At 40.1% G+C, this 13134-nt stretch overlaps 3 protein-coding genes across 6 annotated transcripts; 1 reads left to right on the plus strand and 2 right to left on the minus strand.

The window, feature by feature from the left end:
* Positions 1 to 42: 42 nt before the first annotated feature.
* LOC135341821 (26S proteasome regulatory subunit 10B-like) lies at positions 43 to 6135 on the minus strand. The gene is made up of 10 exons (XM_064538485.1): positions 5852 to 6135; positions 5042 to 5164; positions 4583 to 4635; positions 3749 to 3931; positions 3342 to 3558; positions 2924 to 3081; positions 2761 to 2842; positions 587 to 667; positions 411 to 482; positions 43 to 250 (listed from the first exon to the last, which is right to left on the minus strand). The coding sequence occupies exons 1-10, from the start codon at positions 5943 to 5945 to the stop codon at positions 132 to 134; spliced, it is 1182 nt and encodes a 393-aa protein (XP_064394555.1). The 5' UTR covers positions 5946 to 6135; the 3' UTR covers positions 43 to 131.
* An 18-nt stretch (positions 6136 to 6153) lies between these two features.
* LOC135341824 (DPY30 domain-containing protein 1-like) lies at positions 6154 to 7682 on the minus strand. Its single transcript, XM_064538488.1, has 3 exons — positions 7499 to 7682; positions 7203 to 7420; positions 6154 to 6349 (listed from the first exon to the last, which is right to left on the minus strand). Exons 1-3 carry the CDS (start codon positions 7640 to 7642, stop codon positions 6232 to 6234), a joined length of 480 nt encoding a protein of 159 aa, XP_064394558.1. The 5' UTR covers positions 7643 to 7682; the 3' UTR covers positions 6154 to 6231.
* Positions 7683 to 7774: 92 nt separating this feature from the next.
* On the plus strand, positions 7775 to 12728 carry LOC135341817 (zinc finger CCCH domain-containing protein 11A-like). 4 transcript variants are annotated; one of them, XM_064538480.1, is made up of 6 exons: positions 7775 to 7950; positions 8199 to 8458; positions 8559 to 8678; positions 8745 to 9539; positions 9779 to 9890; positions 12042 to 12728. In XM_064538480.1, the coding sequence occupies exons 2-6, from the start codon at positions 8387 to 8389 to the stop codon at positions 12614 to 12616; spliced, it is 1674 nt and encodes a 557-aa protein (XP_064394550.1). In that variant the 5' UTR covers positions 7775 to 7950; positions 8199 to 8386; the 3' UTR covers positions 12617 to 12728. The 4 variants fall into 4 exon arrangements, with proteins under 4 accessions (XP_064394550.1, XP_064394551.1, XP_064394549.1 ...); XM_064538481.1 differs by having other exon boundaries at positions 8209 to 8458; XM_064538479.1 differs by lacking the exon at positions 7775 to 7950 and adding an exon at positions 7957 to 8137.
* Positions 12729 to 13134: the final 406 nt, after the last annotated feature.

Below are 13134 nucleotides of genomic sequence, written 5' to 3' on the forward strand. Positions count from 1 at the left end.
TGGCTAGCCCTATATAACCCTAATCTGGTCCCCTCAGCAAAATTAAATGTTTGCATAATTATTCATGATTTAATTCTTCACAGTGCCGCGTTACATAATTATACCTAATTAACCAACACGGCAATTGTGTCCTAGATTTGTTTGTAATCTAATTTGGACTCCAGCTTCTTGGTATCGCCAACCTTGCGAACTGCCTTCATGAAGTCTTCACTGATGACATACTCTCTCTCCGCACGGATAGCAAACATTCCTATATAAGTGGTGCATGTAAATACGTGTTTGTTCAATTCGACAAAAATCAACTTGAACACATGCAATTGAGGCTATGTTGGACATAATTATTGCGATGTACCAAAGAAACAATGACTGTGTTGTGTTGTGACACGTGAAGAAAGCAATATCTCTCTCACCTGCTTCAGTGCAGACATTTCTGAGGTCCGCTCCATTGAAATCCTCTGACAGTTTCACAACAGCTTCGTAATCTAGATGTTTATCAATAACTTCCGAGCATGGTGACTAACATATTACAGTTATATGCTTAATTCTTCTACTAATTAACCTTCCCCACACAAAATCTCTAACTTACCAATGTCGCCATGTTTGGTGATTGGTGCAGCATGAATCTTGAGAATGTCTAGCCTGGCTTGCTCATTGGGAAGTGGAATCTCTATAATTATGCATGACATTGTAGGGAACATGTTGACATGTGATCACCTATTTGTATAGATTTCACAACCTTTAATCTGTAGAGCGAGTATAAATTACTCCTAATGCTTACTCAGTACCCATCCCAGCTTAATTCTTGTTGTAAGTCGCAGTGGCCCTGGCAGAGTCAGTCCAGGCGTGGCTGCTCGTACTAGTTGGTCTTTGATATTTTGTAAAGTTAAATTAAGTAGACTAGCTTGTACTCGTATCATAGTTAAACTATAAGCTAACATTAGGTCTTGAGTACAAGCTAGCCGAGGCTTTGGAGAGTCTAGGTGAGAGTCGCCAAATTAAAATACCGTATGGCGCGGCTGTGCGAAGCACTTACATTTCATGGAATGACTGCTTACCGGAAGCCACGCCTTTAATCTTTGCACGTTATAGCAGATAATTAAAGAACAATTTTCGTGTAGGATTGCTAACCCACGAAAACAACGAAAATTAAGCCTCTCGAAAATATCGCGCTATACAGTATTAAAGATACAATTTCATAAATAATCAATAATGTCATGCCGTGTGAATTACTATGCTTCGATGTGCACATGCATAAGCGAGGTATACAGTAATGTGTTTGTCTGTCCGTCTGTGTTAGACTGCTACAGCTACTCAGTGATCAACGAAGTGCACGTATACCACATTTCCTTGGATTTCAATTGGTTGATTTGCAAAATTATGCTTCGTTCTCGAGTTATACCTAGTTTTGCTTACTTGGAATGCCATTGCAGCCTTTTTAAAGTAGTAGTACGTAGCAAAACTTGTCCATAGAGTGTTGCTACAATATTTAGTAGTTAATTAGCTCACTAGAATGCTAGCTATTGGTAGCTGAGAAAAGAGCTGCACTGCACTGAGGTACTAGGCACTTTGGCATCCTTTTTGACAATCACGAGTCAATCATTTCCTACTATTTTGCAGCATTCCCTGTGCATGCAAATGTAAAAAAGAATTTTTGTACATGACATATGTACCGTATAGCAGGTTATTTTCGTATATAGTGGAAATCTCCGTATATTTCGTATTGAAGAGCATCAAATTAAACAACGAAATTATTCTACCGCAATAGATTCAACGTCACTATCCTGAGCTGTACAAAAATTTGCACCAATGAAAATTACCCGCTATACGGTATGTGTATTTTATATTCATATCTCCACCGAGGCATCACCACCCGCAGTGCACAATCATTTGCAGTATGTTAACTTAGCTAGAATAGCTACTTTTCTCTGTAAGTTTCTGTATTATCTTAAATTTTTTCTCCGTTCACGCACATTCCTCCGTAAACATTATGAGTCATGACCAACCTCCTCTAATATAGTGGTATATTTGGCAAGCTGAGGCAATTAAATTACTGGTGTAATGAAAGCAGCTATCTAGGAAATGATGCTAACAATGCCCAGAAAGTGAGTAGCATAAGTCGTACTAGCAATGAGCCAGAAACCACAAACTTACTTTGAGTTGTTGCTGCACTGTTGTTTTGATGCAACAGGTATAGCAATTAAACTACTACGACTCATAGACACTAACAAGAGATGTTATACAAGAGAGATAAACGTGCAAGAATGCTTGAGAGTAGATAAAAAGTGCCGATTCAGCAGTTTGGATGAGTTTGGAGTTTTACATAGAAAACATAGGCGCATATGAATCTTAATCAACCTCTTCTCTGCCCGCTATATGGTACTTGGTAGCAGCACTAAGAAGTACCGATTTAAAGCGACACTTCTTAATAATTACGAAACCAGAGGTCGCTTAATAAATTATATTGAAGTCCTGGTGTCACATATTTAGAGGGTCGCATCTAATTAGAGGTAACTCTACAGAGTCTACTTGCCTCGATTTTAGGCCGCTTAAAAACACTGATTTTCCAGTGGGCTACAATCGAGGCTAGGTAGTGGCTACATTTACCTCTATTTAGAACACGAAATAAAAAATAATTGTCAACGCAGCTGTCGCTATTTTTAGAGGTCAGAAAATTGCTGAAGCTCTAGGGTGTCGCATATTTGGAGGGTCACCTTAAATCGAGGTATTACGGTAAGCAATAGTTGCACTAATCAAGCTTACCAATCTTTCTGTCAAGCCTGCCTGGCCTCAATAGGGCAGGGTCTAGAACATCTGGGCGATTAGTGGCCATGATCATTTTAACCTATAAGAACCAACAACCGTTATTGTGAACCGTGCAAAGTAACAACCGGTACAGTATCAATAACACATTACAAATCAGTACCTGTCCTAGCTTGTCAAATCCATCCATCTGGTTGAGTAGTTCCATTAATGTGCGCTGAATCTCCCGATCGGCTGATGTACCCTCTGAGAATCTCCGCCCACCAATAGCATCAATCTCATCCATGAAAATGATACAAGGTTGGTGGTCCTTGGCGTAGGCTGGATAGAAGATGATGATGGTCTTAAAGCATACCACCAATTTCTATGGAGTCACAGAACCAAAAATCGACATCGCACACGTCACTAGATTTGGTCTGGTACATAAAGACACATAAAGACACACTGACAATCTGAGTGAATAAGTCATGCAGTTGAGCTTCAAAATACTATTGATTATTCTCAGTCTCTCAGTATAATGCGTCACCAAATATACACAGCATTGTGAACATTAAAGCGCTACAAAATTACTATTGATGTACCGAACATCTCTCTGATGAGCCTGGCACTCTCCCCTATGTACTTGTCCACAATAGCACTGGACACCACTTTGAGAAAGTTAGCATCCAACTGTTTTGAGACTGCCCTAGCCAGGAGAGTTTTCCCAGTCCCAGGAGCCCCATACAGGAGACAGCCCTTAGGGGGAGTGATCCCCACACGTCCAAACAACTCAGGGTTGAGCAGAGGGAGCTCGATAACCTGTCAAATATGTACAGTTGATACATTTTCCTAACAAGTTGCATTCACAAGAAGTGTCCGTACTGAGCCTAACAATTGTATGTGATAGTAACATGCACCTGTGGAGTCAGTTGCTGTGAGGTATGTACAACAAACACGTAGGTGTATACATACGTGCATAAATAGTTTCAGCACAGGTATAATTATACACCTCTCTAAGTTCTCTAATCTGTTCGGGCAGACCCCCCACAGAAGAATATGAGACGTCCCCTGGATCCTCCATGGACATGTTGAACACCAGTGGGTCCACTTCTCGAGGCAGCTGTCTCATAATTGTCAAAGTGGTCATGTCCAGTGCCACTCGTGAGCCCTGTTTCAGTTTGCTCTTGTCTATCTGTGTACAACGCCAAATTGGTATAATTATGTGTACAGGTCGTACAGATTTACACTATACACGTTACTGCTAATAATTATAATTATGTATCAACAAAATAATATTGGCATGTCAGGTATCGAAAGGGAGGGCAATAAGTCTGAAGAGACCAACAGCCAATTGTATTTAGATCATGTTTGCCATAAATACTGCAATTTGATTGGCTAAAGGAAGTGTTCTATCCAACTTAGAAAATCATGTACTTATTTAGAAAATCATGTACTTACTTAGAAAATCATGTACTTACTTAGAAAATCATGTAGCAAAGATTAGATAAGAACATTCAAATCTGATTGGCTAAATACTCATGGTTGCTATGATCTAAAATACTTAGACACTGTTTAGGAAGTTTCCACATGATTTAGAAGTCCTCAGGGCTAGTAGAACCCCCCTCACTGCGTTCGGGATACTACAACCAGCCCTTTGGGCTTCTAAATCATGTAGAAACTTCCTAAACAGTGTCTAACTATTATATAGATACGAGCTCTCCTACTGGGGTATGTAAAATAATTATGTTTTGTCAGCACAATGTATTGTCCATCGATCTATACATATCTACTAACGTATATAACTAACAAACTGGCCAGACTACCAGATGACTTAGCTACTCACCATTCTCCTGCAGCCAACCACATAACGTGGACCATTGGATGCCTTCACAATGACTGCAATAGAAAGACACATTTTAATTACAGAACTGATGTTGTAAAGTAGTGAAAGAAAATGTTTATGAATAAAATTATCGTGAATCTATTTATGTACGACTTTTATTGCCGGTGTTTATGTCTACAAGAATAATCCAATTATCAAAAAATCACATAAATCAGACAAGTAATTTACCCTACGTTTTCTTTGCTTAGATACAAAATTTACTCTTGGCAACGCCTATTTACTGGTCTCTGAAATTTATGCGATTAGGCGAAGTTTCATGGAAACCAGGCAACGACCCAAATACCTAAGGAGATATGCGCTCGATCAGCAACCACCATCAGCTTAAGATCCCTTGACATTCTACAATGCTTAATCCCCATTCTCTAAACCAAATCACTGACGCAAGCACAATACACTCACACTTGTCCTCTGTGAGCTGACGTAATACTTCCCCAACTATCTGCCCTACTCCACTCTGCAGAGACTTGAGGTCATCCTCACTCTTCTCAAAGTCCTTGCTAAACTCCTTCAGGTCTTCTCTCACTGTGAGTACCACATAACTATACTGAACTCATCACAACATTACATACATGCATGAGATAATTGAGAGATGAAACGGGGACCTCTGATATTCTAAAATAACGTTTGTATAAATAATTTAACGTACTCAAATAAACTTAAACCCTCCATTCCAGGCCACTGTTTTAAGCAGTCAGGAACCAAGGCTAGTAGAACCCGTTCAATTGACTTCCAATTACCGTAATACCTCGATTTAAGACGACACTTAAATAATTACGATTCAAAGGTCACTTCTTTGGGAGGTTTAAAAATTATGTTGAACTCCTGGTGTCGCATATTTAGAGGGTTGCATGTAACTCTACTTAGTCTACTCGTCTCGATTTTAACGCGCATTAGAAAAGCGGGCTATAATCGATGCTAGGGTGTGGTTCTCATTTACCTCAGTTTAGGACATGACATTAAAAAATAATCGTCATCTCAGATGTCGCTACTTTTAGAGGTCATAAAATTGCTAGAGCTCGATGGGGTTTGGCATACTTGGAGGGTCGCCTTAAATCGAAGTCTTACGGTAGATACAACCCTCTAAATATGTGACACCACGACTTTATCAACCTCCAAAAGAAGCAGCCTCTGGCTGTTGCCCTAGTAGCCTACTAACGATGTTATGCGAGATAGAAAACAACATGAGATAGAAAATGACACAAACATTACTCTTTTTAAGTTTGGCATCCAACTCTCGGTGTTCAATAAGTTTCTTCCTATATTCCTCAAGAGCTTTCGCTCTCCTTTCTTCAAGACTGGACATGGTACCAACTTTCCCAGCCTAGAAGAGATCCACGTCCACAAAGGTTAGTATAGTAGTAGAGATATATAGAGCTAAGTCAGGCTGCTAGCTTCCTTTTAATGGCGGTGTCTTCCCTCTAGAGTTCTTTAATAGAGGCAAGAACAACACTTTTTTCTGTTTGTTGCTTTTCCAATTTGTTGGACTCATGTGCTCTCCATGTGACATTAACTTAGTTAGGAAAAGATCACCAAGCTAACAGCTGACAACCACACTCAATTAACATAGCAATCATCAGCTAGCTAGCTAGCTAACTAGCAGTTTGTTCTTCTTGTGTAGGTGTAGGTGGTTGCTTTACTGTATCTTCCTCTGTTTCATTAGTGTCCTCGACTGTGACTGTCTCTTTGGTCTCTGCTGGGGCCTCAGAACTGGAACAACAAAACATAACCAACGATATTAAACAGTTAATTATACCACACTTACAATGTATGTCACCACTTATTGATCATTGGTCAACAGCTATAGATAACAGCCACTGGGCATGCCCAGATTTCAAGGTGTTTTTTATTTGTACAGAAAGTAAGCAAACAGAAACGGAGCCATGCTTGATGGTACTAAGACTTAAAGTGACAGTAGAGTCACGGAAGCTGCTCTACAGCAAGATGGCTAAGCCTCCATCGGTCCATAAATGTGGTTTAGATACATTTTTGCCAAAAAGAGCTACGTCGAATGCACAACGCTTGGACCAAAAATTGATTGAGAATCTGTAGGAGTCACGTGTAGCTCTTTGACGGCTGAAAAATCTGCTTTTTTCAGTATGCATTGTGCACTGTTAGGGGGAAGTCAATTACTCAGAGACCTTGGTTCCAAAGGCAGGCCGGATAACTGCATGCCTTAGGCTTGATCCACCTATATACTTAATTGATAAATAACGGTGAACATTCTTGCCAGTGAAAATTTAGTACACATGGGTGTCTATGCCTGTGTCCATGTTAACAGCGTATGCGCATCCCATTTTCAGAGACATTTACCAAACAGGATAATCGAGATTTTACATATAATTTATAGTGCTACGGTCACATAGTAAAGTCAGTATCACACCTACGAGAAGGATATGCACCCCGTATATTCTCTGCTATACCCCTCGACTATGCCATGGAGTAACCATGGTAGCGGAGGATATATGGGTGCATGCGCGCATATCCTCGGCCTCCTCGTAGGTGTAGTGTATCCTATACTTATTGATCAAACAGGCTGCACTGAGAGCCATTGCTTAAATACCTAGACGGTTCATCTGCCTCCTCCTCAATAACATCCAGTGTGGAAGGAGGCTTTTCAATCTCAGCTGGTATTAATTGCACAACATCTTGCCCCTCGGCCTCATGCTCACCACTGCCTTGTGCATCATGCTCATCAATCATGGGCTTTTGAGGGGACTCTTCAGTGAGATTTATGACTGCAGGTGATGAGGTTTTATTGGCTTCGGCTTTCTCAACTTCCTGTTTAATTAAACAAAATCATTTTAAGGTAGATCTAGTATACACGTACGTACACCCTCAGAGAGAGTTCTCACAGACCTCCCTATAGACAATATTCTGCTTCTGTTTGAGCAGCCAGAGGCCAAGATATTCAATCGGATCAGAGGGTCGTTTAGACGCTACCTCCGCCAGACCCTCGGCTAAGCAGCTACCCACAGTTGCCTTCAAGTAGTCAGCTTCCATGATTAATGCTTCTGATTGTCATGGGAACTGCTGGACAAATAACATCGCTGGGTCAGGGTTCAACCCTGCCCTCCTATGGCATACAACGGTAAAGATCGTTAGTCTTTTAAGTGATCACATGATCCTGCTGTGTAGACTCGCCTGCAAATCAACTCCAGAGCTAGAGCTAGAACCAGCTCTGTCTTTGCCTTAACTATATTATTTACTGCTACCGGTACTTCAGCTAAAAATCGATCAGAATTTCCTTACTATAAATCTGGATCACATCACACCAACATTAACAATCGATCATCAATCATTTGCGCTGAGTGAGTTTTATACTTTAGTTATCATTTAAAATATTTAAAATTACACAGTCTGCTTTATTATTACATAATTTACATTACGCACATATGCACACACATACCCATGTACTACAACACGTCACTTCACTGCCTATTGTCTACCATATAAAAACTGCCTCGTCTTGGACTCGATTGAAAAATATTCTCTCTTGTGAGACACTATTACTTCAGTATTACAGCCAGTCTCACATTAAATAAAACACCCTATATAGGTGTAAACAGCTGAGTCGGCACTTATAACTTTCTTATGAGCGCTGTGCTTTATCCTGGCTCATAATATTGTTTTTCAAGAGGGAGAAGCAAAAGAAAGTTCTAACTCGAGAAGTGGGTGAATAACTATTCCATTACACCTCGTGATTGATTAAAGTACATCATCAAAAGTGTTCCATCGATTAAGAAAATGGTGGAGCCAGCTAATATTAACCCTAAAGCTGAAGACTGCTACTTCTACTTCTATTCAACCTGTACAAAGGTAGGCTACTAGAATGTATGATAGCCTCTACAATATAAATGCTGCAATGCTAGCCTTATTCGGTCAAAAAATACTAACGAAATGGAAACATGCTCTACAGGGTAACGATTGTCCATTCCGGCACTCTTCTACCGCCCTTGGCTCTGAGCAAGTGTGTGAGCTGTGGTGTTCTGGAAGCTGCACTAGATCTGTGTGTGCATTCAGGCACTGCGTCTTAGACGTAAGTTTGCTTCATTAATACCAGTCACATAATACCAAATGTTATTCAGTCTCACTCATTCTACAGCGTCAGAGATCAAGTATTCCTTGCTACTGGGAGAGTCAGTCCACTGGCTGCCTCAAGCTGCACTGTCCGTTCAGGCACACCAAATCTCGCCCTAAAATGCCTAACGTTTTTGAAAAAATATCGCAATATAACCTAGGTACCATCAAAGTCAAGTCACTCAGTGAACTGCGACAGACCAGCCAGAATCCATCCTCCATTGGCAACAAAATACTTCAGGACCCGATAGACTCTGCTGTTACAACTGGCGGCTCCATGTTTAAGTTGGAAAGAGTGTTGGAGGAAGCTTCTATGCAGGCAAGGGGAATCCAAAAGGACGCTATTTTTCCTTTTCATTCATCAACTGCTGATATCCAGCAATCACATAAAATGAAAAATGGATGTCCAATCTCTCAAACTCTGATTGAGAAACAATCTGTTTCTTCTTCAAATGTTTTTTCAGCCGAGCGAGTTAGTTCTTCTGAATCGATTTTTAGTCCGACGTTCAACCCAAACCTTGCAGATCATACAATGATTCCTGAGAATGGTAGTCAAGCAACGTTTTCTTTCAGCAGTGAGAGTCCGTCACAACAAGGACCAAGTTCTTCCACTGCTTCTGCTAGACAAGGGCTACGAGCGAACAAACCTTCTCAACCCAGTCACACCCGTAAAAAAATAAAACCTCAGGCACGACCATTAAATACAGTCGTTATGGCCCCAACAACAGCAAAGTTAGTGTCTCCACTACTTGGTAAACATATAAAGTTAAAACGCTCATCAAGTCAGAAGCTGAAAGAAGATATGCCTGAACCAAAAAAGGTAAAGTTGAATGTTGTACATAGTTCGTAAGTTCTTTCTTAGTGCACGTGTATTAATATTCTGACCTAAAATAGCTTCATCGGTGGCACATGTACTGTATTTGTACCCATTGCCTAGCAACTAAAGTTTTAGAGTGTCAGTCAACAATCCATAGAGCGCCCCATCTAAGTATCCTAAATTGCGTTTATATGTATACATTGTACCTGCATGTTCTACCATTGGCTACTTTGTTTTTGTAGCCTAAGACATCAGACAACAGTAAAACAGCAGCAGACAGACCAATCTCACTCGACTTCAAAGTGAAGTCGCTTGAAGAGATTCGACATGAAAAAAGAAATCAACGCAAGACAGGTATGCACATCATAGAAATGTACGTACAACAAATGAGTGTGCATATTTAGTGTCTCTGCGCATGTACACTGATTGCAACTCCGCTGAGGTGATACTGACACAATAGTTTTAGTTGTCTCGAATTTACGCTTATCCCAAGGTAAACGCCTAAGCATGCCAACGCTTGAAATTCAGTTAAGCAATAAAGTCTACATGTAGGTATTATACAACAATGGTAATGCATGGTTAAATTTAATTCATCTGCATCAGAGAAGGTTGTTTTTCTTCATAATATAGCAAACTGCGGAGTTTAGACCAACATAATTGTGTGGTTTCATCTAGACAGTGCATTGCTCCGTAGGGCGAAAAGTAACTCATTAGTTTGGAATGGCAGGTGTAATTGCAAAATGTCTGGTAGTGTCCTCCCCTAGCTTAGGGTCGCATCAAGGGCTTATAAAGAGATGGTTGGTGCATCTAATGCATGTGAGTTTGGTAAAATTATAAAGAATAATATAATAATTATTATAGGGTCTATGATTATAGTTTAGACCTATACATATGCATTTAAATTAGCAGGTTTCATCTAGACAATGGCTCTAGGTACGGCGAAAAGTAGCTTTTTATTAGTGGAATGGCAGGCGTAATATGCACGTGTATTATGGTGGTATCCTCCCCCGCAAAGTCGCATATCTTTGGGTAGGAATTTTGGATCAATAATTTCGTACGTGCGTAGAAAACGTCTGGTGATATCCTCCCCCACGAAATCGTACAGTGGAACCTCCATAAAACAGACATCATTGGGGAACAGCGTTTTGGTCGCTATAGAGAGGTGGTCTTCCTTGGGAGGTTTCGATTGCCAGCTATGCTCTATAAGTCATTTCTTGGAGCTTTGCTAACTGCTTCTTTAGCTCATACAAGCTTTGAAAAGGCAAGATACAGCTAGGTTTTCACAATTGTGCAAATCTCAGCAATAATTTTATGCTAATTGGTGTGACTGTCCGTTCTGGGAGGTTCTTTTCCATTGCTAAAGCTTATAGGAACTGGAAAGCTGCTCGTTATACGGAGTAGAGAGATTGAAATCATTGTAGTTTCAATCTGTACCTGAGCTCTTGGCTGTTATATAGCGTGTGGTTGCTCTTTGGAAGTGGTCGTTAACGGAGGTTCCACTGTATATCTTTGGGTGTGGGAATATTGGATTAATAATTTCTGCTGTTTCTTTACTGTCAAAAGCTTGATAAAAAGCTTAAAAAATAGTTGCTGTTTGAATTAGAACAAATCTCAATATATATGTAGCGCTTCAATTAATTATTCTTACATATTAAATTTTAAGGATGGTTAATGAGCTCCCAGGCCATCCCTATCCAGTCGCCTTTGTCTGTTGAAACCCTGCTTTTTAATAGTGTAGCCTTTACGTTGTTATGCTAGCATGGACACACTAAAAGGTTGAAAAACAAAATTAATACAGTGGAACATAAAACGGACACCATTGGGGGAACAGCCTTTTGGCCGTTATAGAGAGGTGGTCTTCCTTGGGAGGTTTCGATTGCCAGCTATGTATTTTCTATGAGTCATTTCTTGCTGCAAATGAATCTTGGGGATTTGCTAACTGCTTCTTTAGCTCATACAAGCTTTGAAAAGGCTGTAGAGACAAGCTACAGCCAGGTTTTCACGATTGTGCAAAATAATGCTATCTCAGCAATAATTTTCTGTTAATTCTGGGTGTGGCTGTCCGTTCTGGGAGGTTGTTTTCCATTAATTGCTAAAGCTAGGTGGGGACTAGAAAGCTGCTCGTTATACGGAGTAGAGAGGTGGTCGCTCCTGAGAGGTTGCTTTACGTTGAAGTCATTGTAGTTTCAATCCGGACCTGAGCTCTTGGCAGCGTGTGGTTGCTCTTTGGAGGTGGTCGTTAATGGAGGTTCCACTGTAGCTATTAAATTGAACCAACCACAAAAATAATTAGTACTTGTACGTATATAGCTAAAAAGTTACTGCTTGCAAACTTCCAGGTCTGTAACCAGGCAATCAAGTATTGACCTTAAGTGCTAATATGCAGTGGGCCTTTGCCTGCCACACACATTTTCAAACACTCTCTTTTTCTTCTAACTGCCTCCATTTTACTGGCTTAATAAAAGATTGTCTGCACAATCAATATACGATTATACACACACACAGAACCGAAGAAGGAACGGTTACACGGCGTTGATGTTCCCAAAGAAGAATTTAATGGCACTATCAAGAATTCCAATCCTACAGCCACCACCAAAAGACTAGTGCGCATTAAAAGAAAGCCGCCTGTTTCTCAAGTACAAAGCATTAATCAGAAAGCAACTGAAGGAAACCCCAAAAAGAGTTGGCTTAATTCCGTACCCAACATATCACAGCTACAGAATCCAAGTATAAAGTCAACAGAACGTTCTGACCACACTAAAACAACAACAAAAACCATGGCAGGACTGGTTGCTCTGGACTCAGATGACCATACGAGCTCAATGATCGACTGTAAAGAGATTGACACATTTGGAACTCATTCTGGAATTTACGGGGCAAGCCCCCAAGTTGAGTCTATCGTTAAAAACAGTGCACTGTGCTGTGATGATGACTCCAATCACGATGAATCTCTTCTGGCCGAGATGGCAATGTTAGAGCAAGAACTGACTGTAGATCAAACCCAAGTAGAGAGCAGTTCACTTATGGACAGCAGAGACAATGATGACCTCATGCTGGAAATGGAAGAATTTATGTCGTAGATGCAGTGACTTTACTGTGTATATATGAAGACGTGATTATTTTTCATACTTACATTCTACATGAAGATAATTTGTGATGTTTTTGCTCTAACAAAACATCCAAGAATTCAAAGTTTGATGGGTGCATGATCATAGAGTAATACTGGAATTTGCATTATATAATTAATTCACAGCTCAGTCCATGCAGAGAAAGTTATAACAAGTTGCATGATCTGGATCAACGTCCACTGCACTGGGAAACTTAGAACCTTTTTACATGCAGTGAGGATGATATATATGAAGATGCATCTTAATTAGATGATCATGCACACCTCACACATATAGCATCTTATAACATGCACAAGAAATACATATTTGGTCCACTGAAATATTTGCCCTCCTCTCCAGACCAGTAATGAAAGCATAATAAATCTATTTCGATAAATCTGGGCAGAATAAATATACATCCTCAATGCATGACAACATTTGCACCCTCATTAACTTAATATTGCACCAAATATAATTATGGGTGGTTCTAT

This window comes from Halichondria panicea, chromosome 9 (genome assembly GCF_963675165.1).
Source record: "Halichondria panicea chromosome 9, odHalPani1.1, whole genome shotgun sequence".
Classification (NCBI taxonomy): Eukaryota; Metazoa; Porifera; class Demospongiae; order Suberitida; family Halichondriidae; genus Halichondria; species Halichondria panicea.

Bases quoted from the DNA above. Each gene is read 5' to 3' on its own strand.
- LOC135341821 (XM_064538485.1), bottom strand. From the start codon at position 5,945: ATGTCCAGTCTTGAAGAAAGGAGAGCGAAAGCTCTTGAGGAATATAGG. The intron at 5,165-5,851 runs GTAATGTTTGTG...TGGTACTCACAG, and splicing joins GGATGCCAAACTTAAAAAGA to TGAGAGAAGACCTGAAGGAG. The intron at 668-2,760 runs GTAAGCTTGATT...GCATAATTATAG, and splicing joins CAGGCTTGACAGAAAGATTG to AGATTCCACTTCCCAATGAG.
- LOC135341824 (XM_064538488.1), bottom strand. From the start codon at position 7,642: ATGGAAGCTGACTACTTGAAGGCAACTGTGGGTAGCTGCTTAGCCGAG. The intron at 7,421-7,498 runs GTCTGTGAGAAC...TTAATTAAACAG, and splicing joins AGAATATTGTCTATAGGGAG to GAAGTTGAGAAAGCCGAAGC. The intron at 6,350-7,202 runs GTATTTAAGCAA...TTGTTGTTCCAG, and splicing joins GAGGCAGATGAACCGTCTAG to TTCTGAGGCCCCAGCAGAGA.
- LOC135341817 (XM_064538480.1), top strand. From the start codon at position 8,387: ATGGTGGAGCCAGCTAATATTAACCCTAAAGCTGAAGACTGCTACTTC. The intron at 8,679-8,744 runs GTAAGTTTGCTT...CTCATTCTACAG, and splicing joins TCAGGCACTGCGTCTTAGAC to CGTCAGAGATCAAGTATTCC. The intron at 9,891-12,041 runs GTATGCACATCA...ACACACACACAG, and splicing joins AAGAAATCAACGCAAGACAG to AACCGAAGAAGGAACGGTTA.